This window comes from Rattus norvegicus, chromosome 1 (genome assembly GCF_036323735.1).
Source record: "Rattus norvegicus strain BN/NHsdMcwi chromosome 1, GRCr8, whole genome shotgun sequence".
Classification (NCBI taxonomy): Eukaryota; Metazoa; Chordata; class Mammalia; order Rodentia; family Muridae; genus Rattus; species Rattus norvegicus.
Window position 1 is genome coordinate 142788938 of NC_086019.1, and position 26663 is coordinate 142815600.

The 26663-nt window shown below is 49.7% G+C and overlaps 2 protein-coding genes and 1 non-coding gene across 9 annotated transcripts in view; 2 read left to right on the top strand and 1 right to left on the bottom strand.

The window, feature by feature from the left end:
- Positions 1–4062, top strand: part of Fanci (FA complementation group I) — a 56364-nt gene extending 52302 nt beyond the window's left edge. For both annotated transcript variants that reach the window (XM_039101037.2, NM_001427670.1), the window contains exons 35-38: positions 1987–2049; positions 2569–2664; positions 2849–2956; positions 3477–4062. In XM_039101037.2, the coding sequence (XP_038956965.1) occupies positions 1987–2049; positions 2569–2664; positions 2849–2956; positions 3477–3548 (339 nt within the window). In that variant the 3' untranslated portion in view covers positions 3549–4062. The remainder of the gene's footprint in view (positions 1–1986; positions 2050–2568; positions 2665–2848; positions 2957–3476) is intronic.
- Positions 3182–19996, bottom strand: Polg (DNA polymerase gamma, catalytic subunit). 6 transcript variants are annotated; one of them, XM_008759561.4, is made up of 23 exons: positions 19780–19991; positions 18291–19059; positions 15634–15829; positions 14503–14667; positions 14254–14400; positions 14047–14126; positions 13697–13879; positions 13446–13615; positions 13181–13307; positions 12120–12356; positions 10708–10825; positions 10444–10521; positions 10041–10148; positions 9446–9606; positions 8783–8836; positions 8571–8688; positions 8021–8156; positions 7683–7929; positions 6084–6206; positions 5789–5957; positions 5464–5672; positions 4264–4424; positions 3182–3871 (listed from the first exon to the last, which is right to left on the bottom strand). In XM_008759561.4, exons 2-23 carry the CDS (start codon positions 18896–18898, stop codon positions 3795–3797), a joined length of 3672 nt encoding a protein of 1223 aa, XP_008757783.1. In that variant the 5' UTR covers positions 18899–19059; positions 19780–19991; the 3' UTR covers positions 3182–3794. The 6 variants fall into 6 exon arrangements, with proteins under 6 accessions (XP_008757783.1, XP_063131999.1, NP_445980.2 ...); XM_063275929.1 differs by having other exon boundaries at positions 13446–13594; positions 19639–19987; NM_053528.2 differs by having other exon boundaries at positions 13446–13594; positions 19780–19901.
- Positions 19997–20129: 133 nt separating this feature from the next.
- Positions 20130–20202, top strand: Trnar-ucg1 (transfer RNA arginine (anticodon UCG) 1). The gene has a single exon. It is a non-coding gene; the product is annotated as a tRNA-Arg (tRNA).
- The last annotated feature ends 6461 nt before the right edge of the window (positions 20203–26663 follow it).

Here is a 26663-nt window from a genome sequence, read left to right on the forward strand (position 1 = left end):
TTTATTGAAGGAAGTTAGGACAAGAACTCAAACAGGGCAGGAACCTGGAGGCAGGAGCTGATGCAGCGGCCCTGGAGTGTGCTCACTGACTTGCTTCCCATGGCTTACTCAGCCTACTTTCTTATAGAACCCAGAACTACCAACACAGGCGTAGCACCACCAATAGGCTGGGCCCTCCATCAATAACTTAAGAAAATGCCCTACAGCCGTGTCTCATGGAAACATTTCTCAATGAGGTTCCGTCCTTTCAGATAACTCTAGTTTGTCAAGTTGACTAAGACTAGCCAGCACAACAGTGAAACCACTTCTAGAGCTAGGAGGCATTTAGTATACTTGTATTTGGAGTACAGCAGGAACAAGGCAGCCTTGGTTCATTTCTGGGTGCCTGCAAGTCCATGCGGGCTTCTTTAGTGTAACAGCATCCAATACGTGGGGGGTGAGGGCATGGTGGGTGGGGGTAGAGGGGGCAGGTGCGGGAGCTGTGAGTGAGCAGCACTTCAAAGGGTGGAGGGCAGGGGCTTGTTAGAATTGATACAAGTCTTTGTGTAGTGTTTGCCTGCATGTGTGGTGTGGCCCAGGCTAACACTGCTTCTATCTGCCTAAGGGTTATAGGAGTGCATTGTCACACCCAGCCTGATATGCAGGGCAAGCTCATTTACCCCTGGTCCTTCTCTCTGAAGTGCTTGCAGACATTTTGTACATTCCCACGTGGACTCCCTCCTTTCAGTCTGCTGTTTCTGTAGGATATATCCCTCCACTCCTGAGATCTAGATTCCTTGCACCTTTTCATTTTTGATTTGAGCATTCTTCTGTGTGCTGCAGGCCAGTTTTGAATTTGAGATCCACCTGCCTCAAGCCAAATTATGCAATTATAAGCATGCTGTCATACCCAATGCACACCCACACTTTCACACCCTTTAAGACAGGGGCTCACTTTGTTGCTCTGGCTAGCCTAGAACTCACTATGCACTTGAGGCTCTCTGTACAAAGGGTGTGCATCACCATGCTCAGCCTCTCCCTTTTGTATGTTTATATAGCCACACTGACTTCATAAAGCATCCTGTAGAGACCCAGACAGCTGAGTCTTGGTCCTGTTTTAGTCAGCAGTTACTGGCAGTACACAGGTTTACTTGTGGAGTTTCAACAGGGTGGCATCTTGGCTACAAACCTGAGAAGATAGGTCACATCCCACATGGTCAGGTGAAGTCCCTTCCTTCCTCATACAGGGTCTTAACCTCTACCCCATTTTCCTAGATTTTACTTCTTCATACCAGCACCTCCAGAATCTTTTAGAATGTAACATAGGATCCACCTGCCTGTCTGCTGTATAGCCTCACCATACAGTCTCTCTGCCTTAAGAACTGTTTTCTTGTCCCTGCTCCTTTGCTGGAAAGCTAAAAAGGAGGCCTCTCTTTTGAGATGGTTTCTTTTCCCCATCTCTCCTCACTTAGATTTGGTTGCTATTGTTTTAGACAGGGTTTTACCATGTAGCGGTCTCTGCCTGTCCTGGGCCACAGCCCTGCCGTGTGGACTGCCTAGAACTCAAGGAGACCCAGCTGCCTCTGCCTCTTCTGTGCTGGGATTAAAGGTGCCCAATACCAGTTCTTCCTTTCTGTCCAGGAGCTCCACACTAGTTACGACTCCAGGAAGTGTCCCTGTGACCCTTTATACTTCAAGTGTAGTGACTATACTGTGCATAGGATTACCTCTAAGACTGGCTGTAGACCTCTGCATGGCCTTGGTCAGCTGCCCAGTAGGAAAATGCCTGTTCACGCTACCATCTTGACAGTGTTCATCTTAACTATCTGTATAGTAGCTCAATGCAGTAATGGTTGTATTGATACGGCACTTCCAAGACATACACACCCAAGGAAGCAGACATCCAAGGGCTATATAATGTATCACAACTTTTGTGCCTCCCAGATATAGCTTGAGGCCTAGAGGAATGAGTCTTGAAGAATGAGACAAATGTTTCTGTTTCTTTAGAATAAGAGCAGTAACAACCCAAAGTGCCCAGAAAAGGAGAAGGCTGCGGTTAGCAAATCCATGGTAAGCTTCCTACCTGGCCATTCAGATCCATCCATCTTGTTGGACATTAAAAAGCAAGAGTGTACATAAAGGATCTAAGATTGTGAGTAAGGGTAGGGGGAAAGTTACTATATTAGGGAATATGGCCTAAACAATTCCTTTTAGGATGCAGAAAGGCCTAGGCACAAGATGTTTCTTAAAAGAAATAAAGCTAATGTCCAAAAGATCAGCCGTGTGTGTGTGTGTGTGTGTGTGTGTGTGTGTGTGTCATACAGGAAAGCACCAGGCAGATGGTCTCAATTAAAAGTGGGGTGGTGGCACTTATCTGAGGCCAAGGGATGATGAGCCAGTCTAAGTGACTTGGGGAAACAGTACACAGTATCCTCATTTTAGGGGCTAATCTTAAATTCATTTGACTATCCGAAAAATGAAATACAGCATGTGCCAAAGTGGGTTTCTTCTAATAATGTAAGTGTGAGAGATGCTACAGAAAAAATCTCAAAGCCATTGAACCTGAAATGTCTTACCTTTTCCTCGTAGGCTAAAGTTCTTCGTGAAACCAAGCCAATCCCTAACCTTGTCTTTGCCATTGAACAGTATGAAAAATTTCTTATCCAGCTGTCTAAAAAGTCCAAGGTAAAAATATTCTTTATTACCACTCCCATCTACTGTTGGAAGGAATCTAGCCAGCTGTGTGGCAGGCAGCACAGCTAGAGAAGGTCAAGGGTGAACTGATCTGATAGAACCAAAGGTCCTCCAGGTACACAGTACCTTAAGCTGTCCCCAGGAGTGCCTGTGCTTACAAGCCTGTCTGTCCCAGGTCAACCTGATGCAGCACATGAAGCTAAGTACATCTCGGGACTTCAAGATCAAAGGCAATGTCCTAGACATGGTTCTTCGAGAGGAGGGGGAAGATGAAAACGAAGAGGTTGGTGCCTACTTCTGCATATGTTTTTTGGTATATATTGCTAGAAAAAGCAGCAGACAAAATACCCTGTCCTGGGGTCCGGTTTCTATAGCATTCTGGCTGGCTTTTACACCCTCCCCTGAGGTAGGCCCATTCTGACTCATTATCTGAGCCCACTGTTTCCTTGCCTTTGGCAGGATTCCATCTTAAGTTTGTTGAAGCTAGAAATAATATCAGTAGACAAGACACAGTCAAAATTAGAAATTTATATAAAGTAACTTGGATAGCTGGCTGAGCATGAATTCTTTAGATCCCTGTGCTGTAGGCCCTGTCTCCTTTGAAAGGCCACATGTAGCATTGTGACTGAGGTTGCTGTCACCATGTCCAAGTAGGAGTTAGGCACACTCTACTCAGGACTGGGGGTCTGAATCCCTGCCTGGGAGGCAGACAGGAAAAGCATGACTGATCCAGGAGTTTGGTGTTTGTTTTTATTCCCATCACCTTAGAGCAAGGTTGTCAAGGATTCTACTCTTCCTTCCAGGGCACTGCATCAGCACATACACAGCAGGACAGAGAACCAGCCAAGAAGAGAAGGAAGAAATGCCTGAGTTAATGTGACCTTGGGGCATCTGCTTCATTTGTGCCCAACAGTACCCCTTGTCATACAGCCTGCACTGATGTTGGTGTCCTGTTCTGAACACACTGAACTGTGCCTTCCGTTAGAAGGACTCTTCTGGGCAGGTCCTGCTACAGAAAAATGGCTGCCTTTTGCAAAAAGCACATGGGAAAGCCTGAGTTAAGGAGCCTGCACCACGCCAATGAAGCTCCACAGGAGCAAATACAGAGCCTCCAGACAGAGCTAGGGTCCAGGCTGGCTTCGTTTTTCCAAGGAGCCTTTGGTGAGTTCAATTATCTGGTAAATATCCAGTGCTTCACCTGTAAGACAGTGGGAACTGGTTAGGATCCCTCCAGAACCATGACTGAGCTCGGGTCAAAAAGACAGTGGGTGAGAGGGAGTATTTGAGAGTAGCTGCCACGAGTGGCGGCTTGCCTTTGGCATTTTCAGCAGATACATTTTTCCACATAAGGATGCACTTTGGCTTATACAATAAATCTTTAAACATTTCTGGGGTAGTTTTGAAAATGGGTCAGTGTACATGGAACATTTGAAATTCTAGCGTCTTCTTCATTGACTATGAGCCACCCACCCTCTGCAACAGCCCCCCTTTGTGATTTGAGTGTCATATTCACTGTAGAATGCAGCGTAAGGTAAAAGTGGGTCTCCTGCTACTTCCCACTCCATATGTATAAGGACAAAGACTGCTCACCCTGGGGAATCCCGTATTTCCTTTCCATCCCAGTTGGGTTAGAAGGAGTTTTACAGTCCATGGTCACTTCCTTCCTGAGGCACTGGTCAATGTCTACTGCACTGAAAAAGGCAACTGACTGGGGCAGGTCATTCAGACCCAGCTTGTAGGCAAACATGCACCTGAAAGAGAGACCAAGTCTTCTCACAGCCATCCCTGCTGTGATACAGGCTCCTTACTCGGAGGAAGAACAGTCGGTTCCTCCTACTTCAATCACCCACTCTTAGCAAAACCGCGAGACTGGAGGCTATACCCTCCACGTTCAGCATACCTCTGAAATATTCAACACACTTTTGTAATACTTTATCAATACTAAAAAAAGAAGGGCTGGAGAGATGGCTCAGTGGTTAAGAGCACCGACTGCTCTTCCAGAGGTCCTGAGTTCAATTCCCAGCAACCACATGGTGGCTCACAACCATCTGTAATGGAATCTGATGCCCTCTTCTGGTGTGTCTGAAGACAGCTACAGTGTACTCACAACACACATATTACTGGACCCGAATGTGAGAAATGTGTACTCTCAACATAGCCATCCCCAAGCCCAGAAGCTAAGAGAGCATGGGTAACGGTGTGGGGCTTTTTGCTTGTTATTTACCCATTCATCAAGATAGGTCACAGTACTCAGGTTGGTTCTGACTGGCACATCAATAAGGAAAAATAACGTTTAACTCTATGAACTAGAATTTTTAATATAAATACAATTCAACACACCTTTATTTAGTCCCACTGCTAGGGGAGACAGAGTGGTGAACCGAGTGATTTCAGGTGGATCTGAGTTCAAGGCCAGCCTGGTGTATATAGTGTTCTAGGACTACAAAGAAATACCTGTCTCCCCCGCAAAAAAAAAAAGGCCAAACCAGAGCACCCAAAACAAAGGAAACTCAAAGTTGCATTTGCATTTCCTCTTGAAATGCCTCTGTCACTGACCCTAGGCACACCACTAGGGAACAATAACATACCAAATCCCTTGGTCCTGCCACCACAATGACTTACTTAGTACTGGGACGACTTACTTAGTACTGGGACGTGCCACTTTCAGACCTAACAAATCCTTTTGAGGTCCTTTTTAGGACTTCCATAAACTTTGAAAATAGAAAGCTGAACCTGTCAGTTCTGAGTTGACAACTTAGTTCTGCTCAGTGGCCCCAAGACCCAGCATACCTGGTCAGGAGATTGGTGATCTGCAGTGCCAGGGCAGCACGGTAGCGGTCCTCCTCACGTACCAGGTAGCGCACCTCATCATGGATGCTGATGCAGAAGCGCCCATCAATGGCAAATTCCTCAAACAGCCACTTCATGGCCACAAGCATGAGGTGTAAGTAGTCCACAGCAGAGCTCTGTACCACCCAATTCACACGACTGGTCATAAACTAGAGATAAAGGGACATCAGTGAGGGGCTGTGCTGCTCACCATCTAATTCTAGTCCAGGAACCCTGCCTCCCCACCCCACCCCACTCTCCATGCTCCAAGGGCAGGATCCCTCACCTCTCCCTGGACAACCGAGGGCTCCAAGGCTCTGCTGATGCAGCAGCCCAGCACTGGGGTGCGTGGTGTGTCAGACATGGCAATGCTCTCCAGCTTATTAAACATTTCTGACTCCGTACCCCCTGTCCATGCTCGTTCAGTGACTACCTCCCACTTCTTCCATCGAGACCTGGGGGAACAGACCATGAGGTCAGGCTTTGCATCTCAGTGCTTAAAAAAAAAAAAAAATCCAAGTCTATCAGCCCTTTGGGACCAGCCCATGAATCCCTGCATCTTGAACACAAAAGGTTCTCACTTCCTTGAAGCTTCTCTTCGGATCTTTCGAAGATCTTGTAGGGAAACCCAGCCGTCTTCTGTCCTGTCCACAGGAACATTTAACTGTTTCACCAGCCATTCACCATCATCTGAGAGCCGGTATCTGTGGGAAGTAGCAGCACTATGTCACTCCCATTAAATGGCCTCCTGGTGGCACACCCAGTTTCCTCACCAGCCCCTGGCCACGTCTCTCCGCTACAGCTAACTTCATAAGGGAGAGCAGGCCCTGGCAACCCACCAGGGATGGCAACTAGGAAGACTCTAACACAGAAACTCGGGCCTTTGTGTCCAAAGGCCTAGGCCGTATCATGTTAGCCCAGACTGTCCCAGTGCCACCTGACACTGAATGCCCAATGACCAAACAGCCTTTTATTAGTACAAGAGACAGCAAGGAGTCCAAGTACAGTGACCCCTGAAGGGAAGAAGAGACCTGGAGACAGGTCGGCCAAGCCTAACTTAACTCCTATTGTTCTGCATCCCCTGGTTCCTAAGGGGAACCTATCAGAAGGAATAGCAGGTCATTCCCACAATTTAGGCCTTCAATTCAAATTCTTGTGATGTCTTTGCTTCTCTAACTAAGGCCCAACCTCCCTTCTCATTACTTTCTTACCTCCACCATTCATGAATCTAGAGAGAAACTGCCCACCTGCTCGGAACACTGCTCCTGGTTCCAACAGATGCAGTCAGTACTCTACCTGCACCAGCTACTCTGTCAAAATGTGTATGCTGAAGGGCTTCTACCAAGCTGACAGAACACTAGGGTCATTTGGGAAGGAGGAATCTCAACTGAGAAAGTGCCTCCTCACACTTACCTACAGGCAAATCGGTAGGGCGTTTGTGTATGTGATTATGAATGATGGGGGAGGGCCTGGCCTACTGTGGGTGGTTTCAGGCAGGTAATCCCAGAGTATGCCCGAAAGCAGGTTTAACAAGCCAGTATACAGTATTCCTCCATGGTCTCTACAGTTCAGTTTCTGCCTCCAGATTCCTGCCCTAATTTCTCTCATGATGTAGTGGAACCTAAGGGTTGTTAGGATTAAATAAACTTTCCTCCCAAAATTGCTTTTGGTCATGGTGTTACCTTCAGAAATAGGAACCTAAGGTTTCCACAGTTAATCAGCTATCTAAATGAGGACACCACACAGTATACCTAAAAAAATAAAAAAAAAGGCTGCCAACACAGTGCTACCTCCCCTCCCTGCACTCGACCCTACAAAGGCCCTGAACACAGCATGGACGGAGCATTGCTGGAGTAAACAGCCTGCACTCTGCTTTTACACACTTCTATGCTGTCCGCTTGCTTTGGTTCCTATGGCAATGAGCACAGAACCCCTAAACTCCTAGGGTGTGCCACCAGGAGGCCTCGGGAGAAAGAGGGTGAGCCCTTGTCATACATGGCCACTGATGACAATATGCCCTAAGTACAGTTTTAGCCTGTGAGGGGAAAACTAACACTAAACCATCCTGCAGCTAGGTTTAGAGGGACCGCACTCAAGTGATGGGCAGGAGATGGAGAGAGCTGTAAAGCAGGTCTGTGGTTCTGGGATGCTAATGTGGGTGGGCAGAAAAGGGCCCTCACCGGCGCAGGCCTTTCGTGACAGCGTACATCTGCTGGGCCTTGTCAGCTGCCTCCTGCCTTGAGAGCCTGTGGTTGAACTGCATCAGCAGGCGCTCGGCAAAGGACTGCCCAGCCCCGTAGATGCGGCCGTAGTTGAAGACTTTGGCGTGCTCACGACTGATGCCCACAGTGGCGGCTGTCTTACTGTGCAGATCAGTGCCTCTGCTCTTCCTGCCCTGAAGAGTCATCCAGCCAAAGGCCGTGCAGCCTGGAGAACAGGTAACAGAGAGAAGCTCACATTTGGCTCCTTCTCCTTGGCCACCTCACCCCTGCCCAAGACAGGGGCCCTGCTTACTTACCATGCATCCCAGCAAAGTGAGCATCTCCAAGAACGGCTGCGATCCACAGTTCCTGTGAGTCCACATCAGCACCCACAAGGACATAGCCAGGTGGAGCCTGCACCATGGCTTTCAACTCACTGCCTACCCGGTCAGGCTGCAGGAAGAGTGGGGTCAGGACCACCTAGAAGCCCAAGGCAACTGCTACCCTGGATTTCTAGGCCCAGTGCTGACAAAGTACTTGGTATCTTCCCTGAGGGAAGACTTTGTAGAATGCCACACAGCCCTGATCCAGCTGGAAAATGAAGAAACCCTACGAAACTGTATGCCAGGCCCCCACTGACCTGGCTCATCTAAACTATATGACAGCTGTGCCCACTATGCCTAGCACTGTCCAGTCAGCAGCAGATACCTAAAACACATTTGCTAAAGGAGTGGATGACGTGAAGCCAGATTTGTGCCTTCTGTAGCCCACAGAAGTTTCTTTCTCATGTCCCTTGCCCAAAGGCTCTGAGATAGTTCCCGAGAACTGAGAGGAAGAGCAGGAGGCAGGAACAGAGAAGACATATACCCGAGCATTGCTGGCGGTGAGCCACGTGGGCTCCACAGCGCGACGGGTGATGGTGCCAGCAGTCACCACCTGGGGCAGGATGGCCCCATAGTGGCTTTCCTCATCAAAGCTGGGGTGCCTGGAATGGGGAGAGCCAGAAGTGTCAGCAGGTTTGTTCTGGCCCTAAGACCCACATCACTCAGTCTATCCCACAACCACCCAGTACGCCATACCTGGTCACAGCCCGGGGCAGAGCTGACCTGGGGAGCCATACCACCATCTGGGAGCTGTAGGACAAGAAGGTGCCAAAGCTCAGCCCAGCTGTGGCAAGCATAATGTGCTTCAATGCAGTCACCAGCAACTGCACCCGATCGCTTTCAGGGATGCTGTGTAACCCTTGAAGCCGGGCACCAACACTTCTAACCTTACTAGGGTGGGCTCTGGCTCAGCCAAAGTCTAGACCCTACAGGAGGATCTGGGCCTAAACAGAGGAATCAGGGTGAGCTTGGGATCACAACCATCATGGAAATGACCTTTGAGATCAATCCATTTGCCACTACAGAAAGATTCAGCTCCCAATGCCTAATACAGGTTTCAAGATAACCAGCCCTTAACAACCCATGGCTCCGGCAGTTAAATTAGGAGATTTAATTGGAGGTGGGAGAGTCCTCAAAGTCCTACCACACCACTCTACATAAACAGAGAAACTAAGCCGACAGGGAGAGATAGGCCCAAGATCCATGTCACCAGGACAAGCACTGAGCCTCTACTCTGCAGCTAGTTACCCTCTGACGTAGTGCAGGCAGATCGGAGCAGAACGGGAGGAAAGGAAGCTGGGAGCTGCAGATGCTTGACAGCAATACAGACAGGCTTTCTGTAACCCCACTTTGGCCTACCTGATGCGTTTATGAGCATTCCTCCAAAAAGAAATCATTTTATTTATTTCCAGGGCACGAGGTCCCCTGGCACCCCCTGGGCCAGCCTGCAGAGTGCCGTCTTCCATCTTGGGCAGGAAATCTTTGGCAAAGGGACTACCCACATTGTAGTTGTTACCATCCTGTAGAGGACAAAGAAAGGGGCTGGGACAGGCAGCACAGCACTGGGTAGGAAGCAGTCACAGACACTGGGCCTTCTCCCAACAGAACCTAAAACCTCCCACAGTTGGGGCAGCTCCCACTCAGGCATCTTGCACATCTCTAAGTGCATGCACAAGAATGCTAAGATGATCAGACAAAGCTACTATCAACAGCCAACAGAAGCTACCAGAAGACAGATACAATGTTATATACTTGATATATGTCAGTTAACCCCAAAAGGATCCTCTCACCTTTCAACTTTCAATAGAAAATCAAAAGCAGTAAGACATGAAAATTGCCCCAAATCTTACAGTGATTCTCTCAATCCCACAAAAGCAGTCCAGGTCTGAGTAAACACGAAGCCCTACTGTGGGCCATAATCACAGCAAGAACACGAGGCAGCCACAAACCATACCTTGTGAGGCAGCTTGAAAAACCAGCAACCGGGGATATCCACATCATTATAAGGTCCGTTGCCATGGTGATAAGTGGGCTGGCTGGTTTTGGGGGCACAAGCAGTAGGCTGTGGGGGCCACACACCCAGATCAGGCCCTGCTCCAGCACCTGCATTCAGCAAGGGCCAGCCGATAGGGGAGGTGGGGGTGGGAAAAGGGCCTGAAACTGAGCAGGTGAATTGGAAAGTGACAGGAGAGCATGCTCACAGGTTTCCTCCTTGGTCCCCACACTTAAGAACCACAGGGGAACAGGGCAGCATTCCCAAGACCTAGTGAACTCTGGTGGGAAGGAGCTTTGTGAGCAAGAGGAAGTCCCAGCCGCCCACTACCCACCCAGGGAGCCCATGCAGGTGTCTTGCTCACCGGAACTAGGGGCTGACTCAGCCCTGAACTCTCCACTGTGGCCTCAGCCTCCACATCTAAGCAGCCCAGTTCTTCTACCTGGATGGGCCCAGGAATCGGGTGTGAGAGGTAGGCAGCTGTAGGCCTGAATCCACCAGCCCTTACCTCCAAAGAACTCAGGTTAGACCAATCTAGGATGAGCAACGCAACTCCCATGCAAAGGTGCCCCACTTCCCTAGAAACAGACCCTCATGTTACAGGCTCATGTTCAGAGTGCACCCTCACCGTCTGCCACATGGCACTGTCCGTGAGCAAGAACTCCTCAGCCAGGTCTGTCTCCTGGGTCTCCAGCTGCTGCTTGCCCTGGTCAAGACAGTGCCTCCTGTACAAGGACTCGATGGCTCTGTGCAGAGAAAATAACTGCTGACTACCGGCGGCCTGCTTGGGTCAGGCAGCTGCCTGGGGTTTTCTTCTGGTCCCTCCGGTTAGACCTCACATCAGCTCTGAGGGAGGAGAAAGCAATTTCTACAGCATTTAAATTCTCTGGGTTGGGAAGACCAATCCAACTGACTTAGCACACTGGTGACAGGCTAGGTTTCCATAACTGGTCTGACTCAAATCCAAGCTCCTCTATGCTTGAGGGCTCTGGAAGTAAAGCAGGAGACGTGAGCACTCAAGGCTGCCCTGCAGAGCTAGCTCCTGTCCGCTCACCCCGGTGTGGGCTCAGTGGAGCAAGGCCATGTCAGTCTTTCCTCTGAAAACCTGACAAGTGACTCCTGATGCCTGGGCCACCTTCACTACCTTGACCTCTGCATAACACCTGTCTGTCCATCAAACAGGTCAACTTGTCCGTTATAAATGTGTATACCAGGCCTGGTAAGGAGGCTTTGTCTCCTGTGTATGAGGACAGAGTTCAATCAATCTCTAGCACCATAAACTTAAAAATTCAAATAAAGCCAGGTGCAAAACTCTCACACCTATCATCTCAGTGGTTGAAAAGCTAAGGCAAGGGACTAGAGGGTTGGCTCAGTGGTTATGATCCCTGCTCCTCTTCCAGAGGACACAGGTTCAGTTCCCAGCACCTACAAGGTGGTTCACAACCATCCATAACTCTAGTTCCAAAGTTACACTCTCTTCTGACCTCCACCATATATCAGGCAAATAAGTGGTGCACATATATGCAGACAGGCATTAAACAAAAATATAAAATAATAATAATAATAATAATAATAATAATAATAATAATAATAATAATGGAAAAGAAGAAAAAAACAAAGCTGAGGCAGTAAGATGCCCTTGAGATTGAGACCAGCAACATAGTGAACCCTGTGCTAGCCTAGGCTTCGGAATGAGACAGACCAACTCAACAACAAAAAAACAAAATAAAAGATTAATAAAAGTAAAAACTTTTCTCATGGAGCTGCTTAGACACCAAGTGAGATTTTCACTACAGAATGCTTAGTAACACCGTAGCTGGCTTGTAACGAGCACTCAAATTCCATTCAAGAAAAGCTGCCCGCCTGCCCTTCCCCAGGTCACATCCAAAAACCTCCCCTCTGAACTACTGCAAAGGCAGCTGAGCTGCTGGGAAAAGAACTAGAACCCAGATACTGGGACTACAGCCCTTCCCGCCAACCAGCGCTGACCTTGTTTACTCTAGAAGGAAAGGGATCCAGCCCTTCCTCCCTAAATCTTACCTGTAGGGGCAGGTCACCGCAGCTGACTCCTCAGTGGGGCTCACTGGCAGCTCAGTCAGATTATCCCGCCGCCCAGGCACCAGGTAGCCCCAACCATGAGAGTCTGAGTAGTGTAGAGGAAAACCATCCCAGGTCAGTGCCATGAGCTTAGGAGTGACCCGCATTTGCAGGCTGAGGAGGCTGGGGCCCGGAGTCCATGCAGGGTCATCTAGCCGAGGGCAGAGTTTCCGGTACCACCTATTCCCCCCAAAGGAGGTTTTAAAAAAAGTATTACCCTAGGGAGTAGGAAGGATCTCTCTTCCATGATATACCTCAACCCACCTCCAGACCTCCAAGCAATCTGGTGACTCAGGCCAGCAAGTGTCAGTCCTCTCTCTTGTGTGTGTGTGGGGGGAGGGGGAGGGTGTTGAACCTATATGGTATGTCCTAGAATTACTGATGTCTTCTCAGAAGGCAAACCCTATGTCAAGCTTCAGTGCAGCCTCTAAGCAGAAACAGATCTTCCTTCCTACCCTAGAACTCCCACTGCTGCAGAGACACTCAGCTGTCTCTCACAGGCTGCTCAGCAGAGCTGAGACCATGGCGAAGCTAGCACAGCAAGGCATTTACATCCAGGGTTGCATAAGCACACACTGGTCACCATGACTGCCCTTTTCCTCATCTGTCTCTAAGACACCAATGAGTGGTACCTCCTCAAAGACAGTGCCCCTTATTTCCACAGGCAGAACAGAAGTGCCTCAAAACTATATATATATATATACTCTAAGTCTTATTACAGCCAGCTTCACCGTCTGGTCTGCACACCTGCTGCTCTTAGAACGGAGATCAGTTCCATTAGTGTCCCTGCTGCTGTCACAGGTGGCACACATACCACCACAGGGCTCAATGCTGTCCTGAATGTGTCCAGAAAGCCATTAGGGTCAGAGTAAACATAAGTGAGCAGAAATGGAAGGTAGGATGAACACACCACATTCCCAGGTCTAAGACCTTGCTGAAGCCCAAACAAGAAGGGCCTGAGCATCATGTAAGACAGCCTGTGTGCTATTGAGAGCCAGTCTTACCCAGGGTGTCCAGGAAGGTGTTGGGGTCGCTTAGGCAGGAGGTCTGTGGTGCTCTTCAGCTGCTGTAAACGGGTGTGGGCCATTATATTTTGCTGAAGCTCCTCCTCCTCACTGGGTGGTCCAGGATCTGTGCAGAGTTCAGGAGCTTAGGATCAGAAGGGACTCACAGGTCTGAAAAACTACAGCAACCCTTTGCAAAGGCCCCCTGGGTCCTAGGTCTGTCCCCAAGATCACCCTTGTCCCATCTCCCACCTAAGCTTCCCACCTTCCTGATCCATGGGATCCCCAAAGGGCCCAGCTCCCTCGATGGGCAACTTGCTGGCTGAGGCTGTCTTCTTCACCTTCTTTGCCTTTTTCTGCTTAAATTCCTGCAAGTCCCATTCTAGGTCCCAGAGCCAAGGGTCTTCTTTGTACCTGTAGAGCCAGTCCACCAGGCTAGAGTTAAGGCTGAGGTGAAATTGAGGCCTCCTACCTGCCTGTCCCCTGCTTTGACCCAGCCTACCCAACCCTGACTACCTCTCTCCTGAGAGCAACTGGCAGGCGTCATTAGCCAGCTCCATCAGCGACTTCTTCATCTCCCGCTGGAGTTCCTCATATGTGCTCTGTGCTTCTGTCAGGTACCGCTCCCAGTTCTGGTTGACAGGCAGGTAGGAGACACCCATCTCCAGCATGCCAGCCAGAGTCACTGGGTGGGGACACCTTAGGGACATACACCAAGGGCTGCCATAAATGACCACAGGAGATAACCACTGAATATAGGGGCTCCATTAGTGGCCAGCCTAAGGAAGAATCAGTCCCACCTGACTATCATGGGACTGAGTACCAGACCCTACCCATCCCCAGGGATTTCACCTGGGTCTCCTCACCTCTCCAAGAAGAGCGGCAGCTGCTGCTGGAAAACCTCAAAGGTGGCCCACACATCACGAGCACAGTACTCCATCAGATCCTAGCACAAGTGACAAGGAACTTGTTGGCGGAGACAATGGAGGAAGACGGGGACAACTACCTGCTACCTCCCCAAGTTCAGCTGCAAGTCAGTCACTGCCTGTGTATCAGCTGTGCCAGCACCATACCTGGAAGTTCTCCCTGATATCCCTCATGCTGCCTTTGACGAACAGTTCCCGAGGCTCCTTCGCTAAGCGAGGTCCCCCCACATAAAGGTTGTGCACGTCTGCAAGATTATTAGCACTGCTGATGTCCATCCAGTCCCAAGATGAAATCTGAGAAACCAAAGAGCGGTCAGCTTGGTCTCGAGCCTGGCAAGCAGAGCACTGACAGGATCTTAACCGTCCATCTCTGGGCAGACCCAAATGCACTCTCACCGCTGGACCATTCGCATTCTTCTGGGACTTCTGACCTCGCTTTGTAGGATGCTGGGTCTTGTGCTTGCCCTGCTTGGCTCCCATCCACAGACTGCGCTGGAAGCTGCTCAGCCCTGAGATAGCCATGTGCATGCTCATAGTGTCCAGAAAGCGCATGCGTGAGCCCTGAAGGAACAGGAGGGGAAGAAAGGCTGCAACAGAGGGGCTCACTGGCCACTGCTTCAGTGGTGTTGACCCCCAGCCCCATCTTTGCTCCTCGGCCTTTGCCCCCAGCACAACAACCTCCAAAGCAAAACACAGAAGTCTCATGCTTGCCCTACCACCTGTAGGGGACCTGTCCAATGCCTGAATGTGCAGAACTGGCTCGAGCCCAGTGTACAAGTACTTCCCAGCTCCCAGCAACAGCCTGGGCAACTTCAGGTAGTAGAACTAAACAAGACCCTCAGAGCTATGCGGCAGACCCCCAGCTCTGGCTTCCCAAGCTGTGGCAAGTCAGCAAGGCCTTAGCGCCTTAAATGCCAGGCTAAGGGTGCTACTAGGGGTACTCCCTTGTCCTGTCCCTTACCTTATCCTGCTGTGAAGACTCAGAGAAAAAGGGTTTTTATAATCTAAGGACTGTCACTACCACACACCAGGCAGTTGATTGTCTGACACGTGTGCTATTAAAGCTCTCCTCAGAGTCCACTGAAGGAGCTTCTGTTATCTCTTTACAGAGACTGGGGTTTAAAGATGTTAAGGAAAGCCTACAGCCCCGTCAATAGCTGAGGCGCGATGTGGCCCAGGCTGTAACTCAGAGCCCTCAAAATCTCTAAAATTCCATTCAAAGATAAGAGCCATCTTATCCTGGACTAACTCCCAGTCCTGTGTCCACACAGCTGTGACCGAGCTCCCTGCACTCTTCAGGAAAGAGGGGAGTCATCTACCACAACAGTTGCAAACACCATGCTAGTTTTAAATCTGCTCTGGATATCCAGCAGCTGAGCAGAGACCAAGCAAGGCTGGTCAACAGATGTCCCACAATGCTGGAAAGGGAGTGGAAACAGTGGCAGAGAAAGTGATGCTTTTCCTAGAAAAGGGGACAGGGCTTTTGGCCCATCTTACATGACACTACGCCGTTCCCACAAACCTTACCTGAATCAGATACTGCTCCCTGATATGGGCTCGGTCAAAGGAAACATTGTGCCCCACCACTAACTGTTCCTGCCAATCCTGCTGGGTGGAGCTGCTGGCACTAGCAGAGACCCCCAAAGGGATTAGGTCAGCCGGCGACAGCTGGCTGGTCCAAGAGTAACGCTCTTCCACCAGCCGCCGGCTGCACCAGGAATACCTGAGAGAGGTAAAAATGGGCAGGTTACCATGAAGGACTAGACTTCTATTCCACACCACCCGCGCATGCCAGGTCCCCAAGGGCTGCTACACTCGACATTCACTCTCACAGAAGTCAGGGGTTCATTGAGGAGAGAAATGACAAAGCTTCGTTACTATTCAGCTCCCATAGATTAACAGAGAGCTAAGTGCTATGACTGAGTGCAGTGCCGTGTGCAGAAGGTGTGCAGGCCCACTGAATCTGCAGCTAGCTCTGAGGCCTTTATGGATATGACCAACCCCTTGTGTCTTTAAGCACAAAACAGCTAGTTTGCCAAGTGCTAATGAAGGAGATGGTTGGTGGTACAACCCCAAGTGGAGAATTTAAAGTGGGAAAAAAAAGACAAATGCTGCATACACATACAGGGTGAATCGCCTGACGGCTGCAAAGATTCTGAAGGACAAAATAAATCATGCACCCTACAGGAGCAGCCACCTCGGTGAGATGCCACAGAGCGCACCAGGATGAGAGAATGTACGCACGCGTGCCAGAGTGGGTATGGAAGAGACAGATGAGTAGTGCTATTTGCAAGGGACCTGACACTGACTCAGGAAAAGGCTAGACTGCTCAAGATCCCAAAGTGGGGCCACTGACTGAACCTGCTCCAAGCCACACACACTTCCAAAGGACTGAGGCCACACAGTGGCTAATACAGCTCTAACAGAGCTCCCTCCAACCTTTAGGGAACACAGACGTGAACTGCCTCAGGTTTCCAACCGAAAAACTGGCTGCGTCAAATCTGGCAAACTCTAATGCACACTCCACTGTGGAACCACGTAAGGCACTCAAGGTGGAATTCTTCCTTTTACCCCAGCCTGTCAAAGCCCTTTGTAACAACAGCAGCAAGGGCTCGAGTGCTAAATACTTGAAGCTATGAAGATGACAAGAACTTCAGTTAACAAAAGTCACACTGGTGTCTAGACACAAGCTTGCAACTGTGTATGAAGCCATCTTATTATAAACTTAGGTGTGATTTAAAAAAGAAAGAGAGAGAGAGTGAAAATTAAGATGAGCTGGAATCCGTGCTATCAATACTAAAGTTCTCTTTAGACCCCCAAATGCCAAGGGCCTGTGGATATCCCTTCAGGCAAATGACTGATTACCAAAAGCCTTCTGGAAGCTACCTTGTGGGAGACTTGGCTGTCCAGGCATCTGCCCCACTCCTACAAGTTGTGTGCTGGTCAGGTTATAAAACTGTATGGCAGGTAAAATGTGGACTGCTACCAAGGCACCATCCACAACCATAATAGTCACGCTACGAAGAGAAAGGTCTTCGAATAAGCCCAGGCTTCCGTCACCAGGCAAACTCTGCAATGCCCCCAGGACCACTGGCAGAATGGAATGAGAATGGAGGCAGGGTGGGAAGGAGAGAGCAGAGTGAGGAGGGTGGAAAGGAGGAAAGGGGACTCGACCTGTCCAAAAGTGACCAACTGACCAAAAGCCTCATCGACACTGGTTTCCTCCAGCCACTCAAGCCTGCTTTCTCTTGTAAACGATGGCTGCTATTCCCCTGGACTCTGGTCACCACATCACATGAGAGCTGGCTTCTTATCACAGCCTCAATCTAATCAACACGGAGTGGTCTATGTGCTCGTTTCAGCCACGAGTGCCTACCTTAGCTATCAAACCATGCTTTCATCATTTTCAACTGCATATACAAAATTTCGCAGCTTTCTTTACAAAGATGGAGCTCCCAATAGGAATAAAGAAACTGCCAACTTTTTTTTTTGGGGGGGGGGGCTTGCCATGCCTGAAAGCGTTAAGGTTGTAAATAGTATTTTAATCCTGGAACGAAGAATTTAAAAAAAGGAGAGAAACAGGACTGCCAACATTGCTTGAAAAAGAAACGTGGGTAGCACTTAGAAAGTTATTTAAAAAGAAAAGGAAGAGACTGGATATACTTCTTTGGGACCAAAATGTCTACTTAGGAGGAAGTAATAATTCTTGGCTGGGGGGGTGGGCAAGACTAGGCCACCTTCAGGGGCAGTTGGAAAGGCACTTAAGGAAGACACTGGGGATGTGAGCAGTTTAAACTGCCTAGAACAACCCCACCAAAGGAACATCTTCCTGTCCAAACTAACCATCAGCACTCCCAAAACCAAACACTGGTCAAACATTTTTTTCAGACTAACTTCTCATGGAAGCTGCTTGGGTCGGGACTGAGGCACAAACTCACTGTCATCTTAAATGGTCTCTCGGTCTGTCGCAAACACAACACGGTATCCTCTGCATGGCCCCTGACATTCGCTTGGGTGTTGCCTAGAGCCTGTGTATCTTCCCACCAGAGTGAGTCCCACAGAAACAGGATTAAGCAAGTTGAGTAACCAGCACACCGCGGGAACTCAGAAAGTGTTCACTGAACCAAACCATTAAGCTGGGCCCCCTTACAAACGGTAGACCCCTGTTCCTAACCCCCACTTACCAGGCCGAGGGGGATATGGCCACCGCCAAAGTGGGGCAGGTTCCCTCTGCCAAGCAGACCTCCACGTCGAACACCAGGGCCCGCTCCTCGGGGATGGCCACGGGTTCGGCCTCCCCCTCGGGGCCGTACCGGGTCCAGCCCTCCGCCCAGACCCACTTCCTGGGCTGGGGGGGCAATTGGGCCTCCGATAACGAGGCGGCCGCCTCCAAGTACGGGAGGCTCTGCTTCTGGGCCAGGAGGCGGAAGTGCTGGTCCAGGTTGCCCCCGAAGAGCCGGGGCAGGCGCAGCTGCACGTCTGGCAAGGGCGTGGTCGGCTGCCCCCAGAGCCCGTGCTTCCGCAGGTGCTCGATGCTGCGCTGCACCGCGGCCTCGTCGGGCACGTCCCCTCCGCACCCGAAGATTTGCTCGTGCAGGCCTCTCGACAGCATCTGGATGTGCAGAGGGTTGAGCCGCAGCTGCCCATTCTCTGAGGAGGGCATTTGCGACTGCGGCTGCCCGTCGCTGGGGACGGGGTCGAGGACGGAGCTGGAGACCCAGCGTCCTGTTGCTGGTACTGGCCCTGAGGCGACTTTGGCGCCGGCCACCTTCTTCCAGAGCAGGCGGCTCATGGTTGGTGCAGGGAGCCCCCCGCTGTGAGTCGGGACACCTGGCTTTGGGCTCCAGCTTGACTGCTTTTTACTGGCCGAAAGACTCAGAGAGAGACACGTCCCCTCTCTGTGTTCCTGTCAGTGAAATAGGTCTCACCATGCCTGCCTTCCTCACACAAATCCTAAAGGAGACAGATGATAAAGTGTTATTACATGTGTCACGTACTTGTACAAACAACTTATCCCTCATCAAATCTGCTGCGTGCCAAGCATTTTCTCCACTTGATCTTAGCCAAAAAGGCCACAGTGGTGTAGGGGCATTTTTCAGTTACGCCTCCAACAACCTTAAGAAATGGCACTGCCCCTCCCGACGGATGGGCCACACAGGCTCATCAGTGAACTTGGAGAAGCCGCTGGAGATGCTGAAATTGGGAGACGCAGACCAGAGTTGTTCTGGCTCTCCAACTGCGTGACCTTGGCCAAGCTCCTTAGGCCCCGACCTCCTCCTCTGTAAAATGGGGTTAAGGACTCTAGAGCCACGGACCACTGCTGTCTGAGTGACAGAGGGCGCGCTCGTCGCACGGCCCTGACCCCAGCAGGCGCTCAGCAGACAGCAGCTGCCAGTACCACCCCGCCGGCGGCCCGAGGGCCTAGCACCCCAACTTCGAACCCGCCAGTGAGCAACTGCTTCAGGGTCCGCACCCACACCCGAGCGGGCCCAGGACGCTCTACTCGGGAGATCGGCGGCAACCCCCGCGCACCCGGACACCGGGTCGTCGCCGCAACCGCCGCGATGCGCCCTGAGACCGGCCGCCGCCCTGCTTCCAGCCACGCTCCGGGACTGGAGAGGGAGCAGCCCCGCCGCCGCGCCCGGCCCTCCCCTTGCCGAACCCGCCGGAAACCTCGGTCTGTTCCGCGCTTCCCGTCCTGCGGCAGCCCACAGCCCTGGCAACGACGCGGCGTCCGCTGCGCGCGGCCCACGCAGCCTCCGGGTGGCGTGCGGTCTGGAGAGCAGCCGCAACTTCCCGTCTGCGCGAACTGGGTCCCGCGGCTACCCAGAGGCAGGCGGGAGACTCCCCGGAGCATCCAATAGGAGCGCCGCCAATGGAGCCGCCCGCCCGCGGGGGTGGCAGAGGGACTTCCGGGTGAGGCCCTCTGAAACTCCCCTCCCCATGGAGAGCGTGGACCAGTCTGAAGCTAGCCTGAAGGCGGCTTTACGCTTTAGGCTAAGTAGAGACAGCTTTATGCTGACGGCCGCGTGGCCTAATGGATAAGGCGTCTGACTTCGGATCAGAAGATTGCAGGTTCGAGTCCTGCCGCGGTCGGATCATGGTTTCTTTCCTTTTTCTCCGTCATTTCGTCACCTCTTCATAATCCCTTCGGAAACGAAGCGAAGTAACTGTAGTAGGTAGAACCAACTTCTATTCTAAACCAAATTCTTGGAACTCAAGGATGTGAGCAAACAACTGTCAGGATGAGACATTGCTGAAAATGTGACAGCGGTGGAGAGGCGTGTCCTGGTGCAGAGCGGAACGAACGGAGCACGTGCTGTCCGAAGTCTAAATCCGTCACCTACGGACAGCAAAGGCTTGGCTCGAAGTGAAGCCCTCCTATCCCGGGCGATGATGGTGATGGTGATGATGTTGAGTCCGATTGATCGCGCCCACCGGTCGCAGCTGAAGCACGTCCTCCTTCAGAGATCTGTCAATCTCCGGGTCCACCGCCTGTTGTTCCGGATGTTTCTGCTCCCGGCTCTCCGTAGTGGGTCAGCTGCAAAGAGTCAGGCAATACGGACCCGGGTGAATAACTGGGACCCAGGAATTCAAGTCGAGAGTCCCATGCGAGGAAAGCAGTGATCGGGGTTGTTACAGACACACACACACACACACACACACACACACACACACACACACACACACACACAGCTAACTAGCTAAAAATTTCGGGCCTCGCTGAAAGGCAGCGCCCACCCCACGCCCCCAACCAGTGCATCCAGCACGCTGAGAACTGTGTACAGGAGAGAGGGTCTTCCGATTTTTTTCAAGTCAGGTTGGTGTGACTCTATCCGCTTTTACTGTCACCAGCAGGGAGGAGGACTAGGCCAACCAACCTTTCTCCTTTCTGCTTTTCTTCTCAGATTCTTCCCCTTCTTTATTCTGTTTTTTTTTTTGTTGTTGTTGTTGTTTTTTTTTTAAACGATGAAGTCTCACGTTGGAACTTGGTAGCCCTGGCTGCCCTTCTGCCTCAGTGCTGAGACTACAAATATCCACAATCTAGCTTTCTGACTGAGATATTCTTATACATTTTTCTAGATGTACTTAATAGACACAAAGTGATTTTTGTTTGTTATCGGTTTTAGATACATAAACCAGAGTCAGCCACATAAAAGATTCCTTATTTTGTGATTCTTCTTGCTTTTACATAACTTTGCTCAGTTGATTTTTTTCTATAACGTGACGAAGGACAGGCCCTGAGCAGGAAAAACAATTTCATTTTTATTTCATAGTCTCTTACTGAAATTCAGTGTTCTCTTCGTCTGTGAGCTTAGGCAAGCTGCCACGTGGCGCTAGCTGTACAGGCGCCCTGTTCTCAATGGTGTTCACAGACTTTTCATAGTACATTACACTTGCTGTAAATTTTTCAAAACTTTGCTTACAACCATTGGTGTTTCAAAGAGCGGTGGCTGCAAGGAGGTGGCTAGAAACTGCGATTTAATGGATTAACAAAGCCCACATTAGCGGGAAGCAGCGATAACACATCTTCAACCCCAGAACTCTGTGAGTTTGAGCCCTCTGCCTGGACTGAGGGAATAGCTCAGTAGGGGAAGAGCTTGTCTTGCAAACTTGAGCACCTGAATAGAGCTCCAACGCCCACATAAAAAGCGGGAGTGGGAGGGTGAAGGGGTGTTGTGTGGGCTGCTGGACTCACAGATCCACAGATCCCAGCTCACCTGATCTATAATCAGCAAAACCTGGGTCCCCATGAAAGACCTGGTTTCAGAAGGCAAGATAAACAAATCCTGAGAAACAACACCCAAGGCCGACCTCTGGTCTCCACATGCACATGCCTGTGTTAAATTGACATCTGACCCACAAAGAAAGGAACATCCTATCAACTGATTCCTCTCTCCCTCCCCCAGCATGCCTCAAATAATCCCTATCTCCTGTCTCTGGCTCCTGCTGAGTGTGCTTGTTTTGGGGGTGGGGGGAGAGGTTGCTTGAGGAGTTTTCCATTTGTTTATTTTCGAGGCAAGGTCTCACTATGCAGCCCTGGCTGGCCTGGAGCTTCTTATGTAGACCAGGTCAGCTCTCATTCAGAGATCTTCCTGCTAGGGCCTTTCAGTCTCTGTAAAACCCATAATAGAGCCAGCCTTCCTTCCAGAGTTATTAAAAAGATTACATGGTTACGTATTAAGTGTGTACGGTGTTGGTTCAACCTTGTTCCTTTGGAAGTAGTTAGCCCCCACCTCTCTCTCTCTCTCTCAACTTTGAATGTCTGATCCTCCTGCCTCCACTTCCAGAGTGCTGCCTGCACTACTCCACCTGCTTTATGAAGATGAAACCCAGGACTCGCCGTGTGCTGGGCAAACACTACCAACTCAGCCACATCCACAGCCCGCAGCCCTATGACTGATGAGAGACCAGCGAGAGCCAGGGTTGCCTAAATGGCTCAGGAAACAGGAACCACTTAGGTCACCAGGAAGTTAGCAAACGTGAGGAATGCAGGAAGAGCAGACTGGGACATTGAGTCTCCTTGGTCACTGGAGTGACCCAAAGCCTGCCTGGTGACCTACTCAAGGTGATTGTGCTGGGGAGCTTAGCTGATAATTTCAGGGTCAGCCACTAAGTACTTCACAGTACTAAGTACTTCACAGTACTAAAGTACTTCACAGTACAGTGATGTAGTGAGGCACCCTTCTCTCTGGGTTCAAGTACCAGACAGGTTCTCTCACTGGCTGGCCAAAATCCCCAGAGTTCAGAGCATAGATGAGCACCCCCATACCTGGTGTGCTAGGTGAGTGCTTCTCTCTCTCTCTCTCTCTCTCTCTCTCTATTTATTTATTTTATTTTATTAATATGAATACATTCAGACACACCAGAAGAGAGCATTAGATCTCATTACAGATGGTTGTGAGCCAACATGTGGTTGCTGGGAATTGAACTCAGGACCTCCGGAAGGGCAGTCAGTGTTCTGAACTGGGGAGCCACCTCTCCAGCCTGTGAGGGCTGTGTCTTTGAGCTCTCAGCTCTAGGACTTTAGCAAACAGCCCTACCTTCCTATCACTCTTATCACATCAGTGAAAGAGGGTAACAGTTGGGTCAGCGCTTCAGCAGGCACGGAGAGATAGCGGCAGACAGACAATAGCCTTACAACAGGCGCCCACATGCCAGCGGTCAGCACCAATCAACACCACTGAGCGTAGGCCAAGCCCTGGGATGGAGCTCAGTGTGGGGCCTGAATTCAGTCGCCGAGAGGATGCACAGCAGAAGGGAGCAGGAAGGAAAATTCCTCAGATGTCTCAAACCAGATAGAGCAAGAATGTACTCCCAGCACTTGGGAGGCCAAGGAAAGCAGGAGGATCAGAAAGTCAAACTCATCAATAATGGATTCAAAGCAGCCTGACCCTGCCTCAGGAAAAAAAAAAAAAAAAAAAAAAAAAAAAGAAAGAAAATGGTATGCCTGATGAGTAAAAAGGAAAATTTAATCTATAAGAGATATTTATCAAATTCATTTTCAAAATGCTAGTCAAAGTAGATGGTATGCATGTATCAATACTGTTGTTTTATATAATTAATATGCATTGATTTTTTAAAAGAAAAATGCTTGTAACCATACACACCTCCAGCATCCCCGATTATCAGAGAGCCAAGGTAAATGATTAGGGGATCCCACTCTGCAACTGTGACAACGTACGTCCAGCCCTGTCTCCTCTAAGCCCAAAGTACCTCAGTGACATTTAACTGATAACCAAAAGGGAAAGTATAGTAAAATGAAATGAAGGAGCTTTCTATCACAGTAACAGAACCTGCAGCTCAACCAGGGTTACAAAAGACGGTCTCAAATCCACTCCTCAGCTGGGAATCAACCCTGGCCTATGTAATGACTTCTAGGACAGTCAGAGCTACACAGTGAAACCCTGTCTCGAAAGAACAAGAACAAAAACAAACAACAGAGAACTGAAACTCCTCCTCTCCCCCACACCCCTACCCAAAAAAGCAAAAATAAATAAATAAAAATAAAATAAATCCGGGGGCCAGCAATATGGCTCAGCAGATAAATGTGCTTATGGCCAATCCTGAAAATCTGAGTTTGATTCCCCAGGACTCGCAGTAGAGAGAAAGAGCTACCTCTTGGATGTTCTCCTCTGACTTCCATGGCATTGTGGCACACATGTGGACACACAGAGAGACTTTTTTTTTTTTAAGTTTAAAGAGAGAATGCACAGCTGGAGTGGCGACATCGCCTTCTAATCTGAACGCTTAACAAATGAATTTCTGGGGTTGGGGATTTAGCTCAGTGGTAGAGCGCTTGCCTAGCAAGCACAAGGCCCTGGGTTCGGTCCCCAGCTCCGGAAAAAAAAAAAAAAGAAAGAAAGAAAAAGAAAAACAAAACAAATGAATTTCTGTGAGTTCTAAGAGGCCAACCAGGCCTACATAGTGAGGCCTTGTCTCAGAAAGAAAGAAAGAAGGAAGGAAGGAAAGAAAGAAAGAAAGAAAGAAAAAAAGAAAGAAAGAAAGAAAGAAAAGGAAGAGGAATACGAGGACAAGGAGAAAGAGGAAGAAACTTCTGGCATGCAGGGGGATTTTGAAAGGACTCTGGCCTGGCCAGTTTTAGTGTGACTCTGGCAGGTCCTGTCCTTTTACCCCATTCTTTCTGCCTTGCTAAAAACCAGTCAATTACATTCCCAAAGCTAGCCCCCAAGGTCTGTTTCCTTATTGGCCACTTCCTCCTCAATCAAGTCTCCTTTGCAGGAAGGGGTTTAAAAAGTCTCCTTTGGCTCACCTAACTGAAATTAAACACCTCATCCTTCCTTACTCGGGGGTTTCCCCTTTTACCTTTATAAACCACCACTTGCCTAAGGGCCACATCTCTCTCCTCTCTATCCAGAAGCACACCTGTGTCCTCTGGGGAAAACACTCCTTCCTCCTTCCTTCTCCCAGTCCCTTTCCTCTCTCCCACATCCTCTATCTCCAGCCCTTTGTCCCTCTGGGGCAAATGAATCTCCTTTGTGCTGAGCACTGGTCGGAAAAGTTAGTCTTGGGGGTCCTGAGCTGAGACTTTTCCTTTTAGTTTCCACGACAACGAGCCACACTGATGACAGAAGGAAAACTGTTCACACAGAGTGTCCTAACCAGCTCAACTTAGTCCCCAAGTTCTGTCCCCAGTCCTGAGAACTGAGTCACCCTTAGTCATAACCAGAAACCAGGAAGAGACAATGGGTGATAAGAACAATGACGGTCACCTCTGTATACCAGTTCCATGGGAGGAAACACACAAATGGTCATGGGCCAGTCTCTCCTCCTCAGGAAGCTTCCTTGTCTCCAACAGTGACATACGCTTCCGTCGAAGGCTTTTCACCTGCCCTTACCTGCACTGGTGGGATGTAATTACCTGTATTACCTGTATGTAATAGAAAATCAATTTTGAAAATAGGTCTCTCGGGCTGGAGAGATAGCTCAGAGGTTAAGAGCACTGACTGCTTCTCCAGAGGCCCTGAGTTCAATTCCCAGCAACCACATGGTGGCTCACAACCATCTGTAATGAGATCTGATGCCCTCTTTAATAAATAAATAATTCTTAAAAAAAATAAAGAAAAAAAAAGAAAATAGGTCTCTCAGGCTGGAGAGATGGCTCAGTTAAGAGCACTGTCTGCTCTTTCAGAGGTCCTGAGTTCAGCTCCCAGCAACCACATGGTGGCTCACGACCATCTAAATTGGGAACTGATGCCCTCTTCTGGCATGTAGCTGTACATGTAGATAGAGCACTCATATAAAAAAAAATGAATGAATGAATGAATCTGTAAAAAAAAAAAAAGAAAGGAATGTCCCAATGTCACATAGTATGTATGGCTGTGGGCATCTTCTTCCACTAAAGAGGAAGATTAAATGTGCAAATATAAGTTTCACCTGAGGTAGGTCAGGGTTCCTGGAGCCTTCTGAAGACTGTCCCTGTGTGGGACAGTGGCCAAACTAGGTCAGCTTTATGCTTCCAAACCTTCTCTCTGCCTGGGAGGATTGCAAAAATGCCTGGTGGCTTTGTTAGGGACCACACAGTACTTGAGTCCAAGTCCAGTACTGACTGTCCTGGGGTAGAAGGGGTAGCAGTGCAGCTTGGTTGGGTAAATCCTTGCCTAGTGTATTAGTTGGCTCTCCAGAGAAGCAGAATTGATAGACTAAATGTTTTACAAACAGGATTTAGATTGGTTCTCACAATATGGGCTGAGTATTCTGACAGTGGTTGTCTGCTAAGAATTTAGTGGCTGCTCAGTTTATAAGACCTCAGTGTTCATAATCAGGCCCAGTCCATGTTGGAAGGCCAAAGAGCCTGGGGCATACGTGCATGTGGAAGTTGGTGTTTGGCTTGTGCTTGGTGATCTTATCAACTTGATTGGACCTATGAGCAGCTAAGAAATGTGTCTCTGGGATGTCTGTGAGGTTACTTCCTGGGAGGATTACATGAGGGAAGACCCTCCCTAGAGTGGGAATCACCTTCTAGCTGAAGTGCAGAGAATAGGAGATCCTTTGGGAAAGCAGTTAGCCTGTCTGCCTTCATTTCTTGCTGTCAG

Bases quoted from the DNA above. Each gene is read 5' to 3' on its own strand.
- Polg (XM_008759561.4), bottom strand. From the start codon at position 18,898: ATGAGCCGCCTGCTCTGGAAGAAGGTGGCCGGCGCCAAAGTCGCCTCA. The intron at 12,357-13,180 runs GTAAGACTGGCT...TGGGGGGAATAG, and splicing joins CACCTTCCTGGACACCCTGG to GTGGTACCGGAAACTCTGCC. The intron at 6,207-7,682 runs GTGAGGGCCCTT...TACTTCCCACAG, and splicing joins GTCACGAAAGGCCTGCGCCG to ATACCGGCTCTCAGATGATG.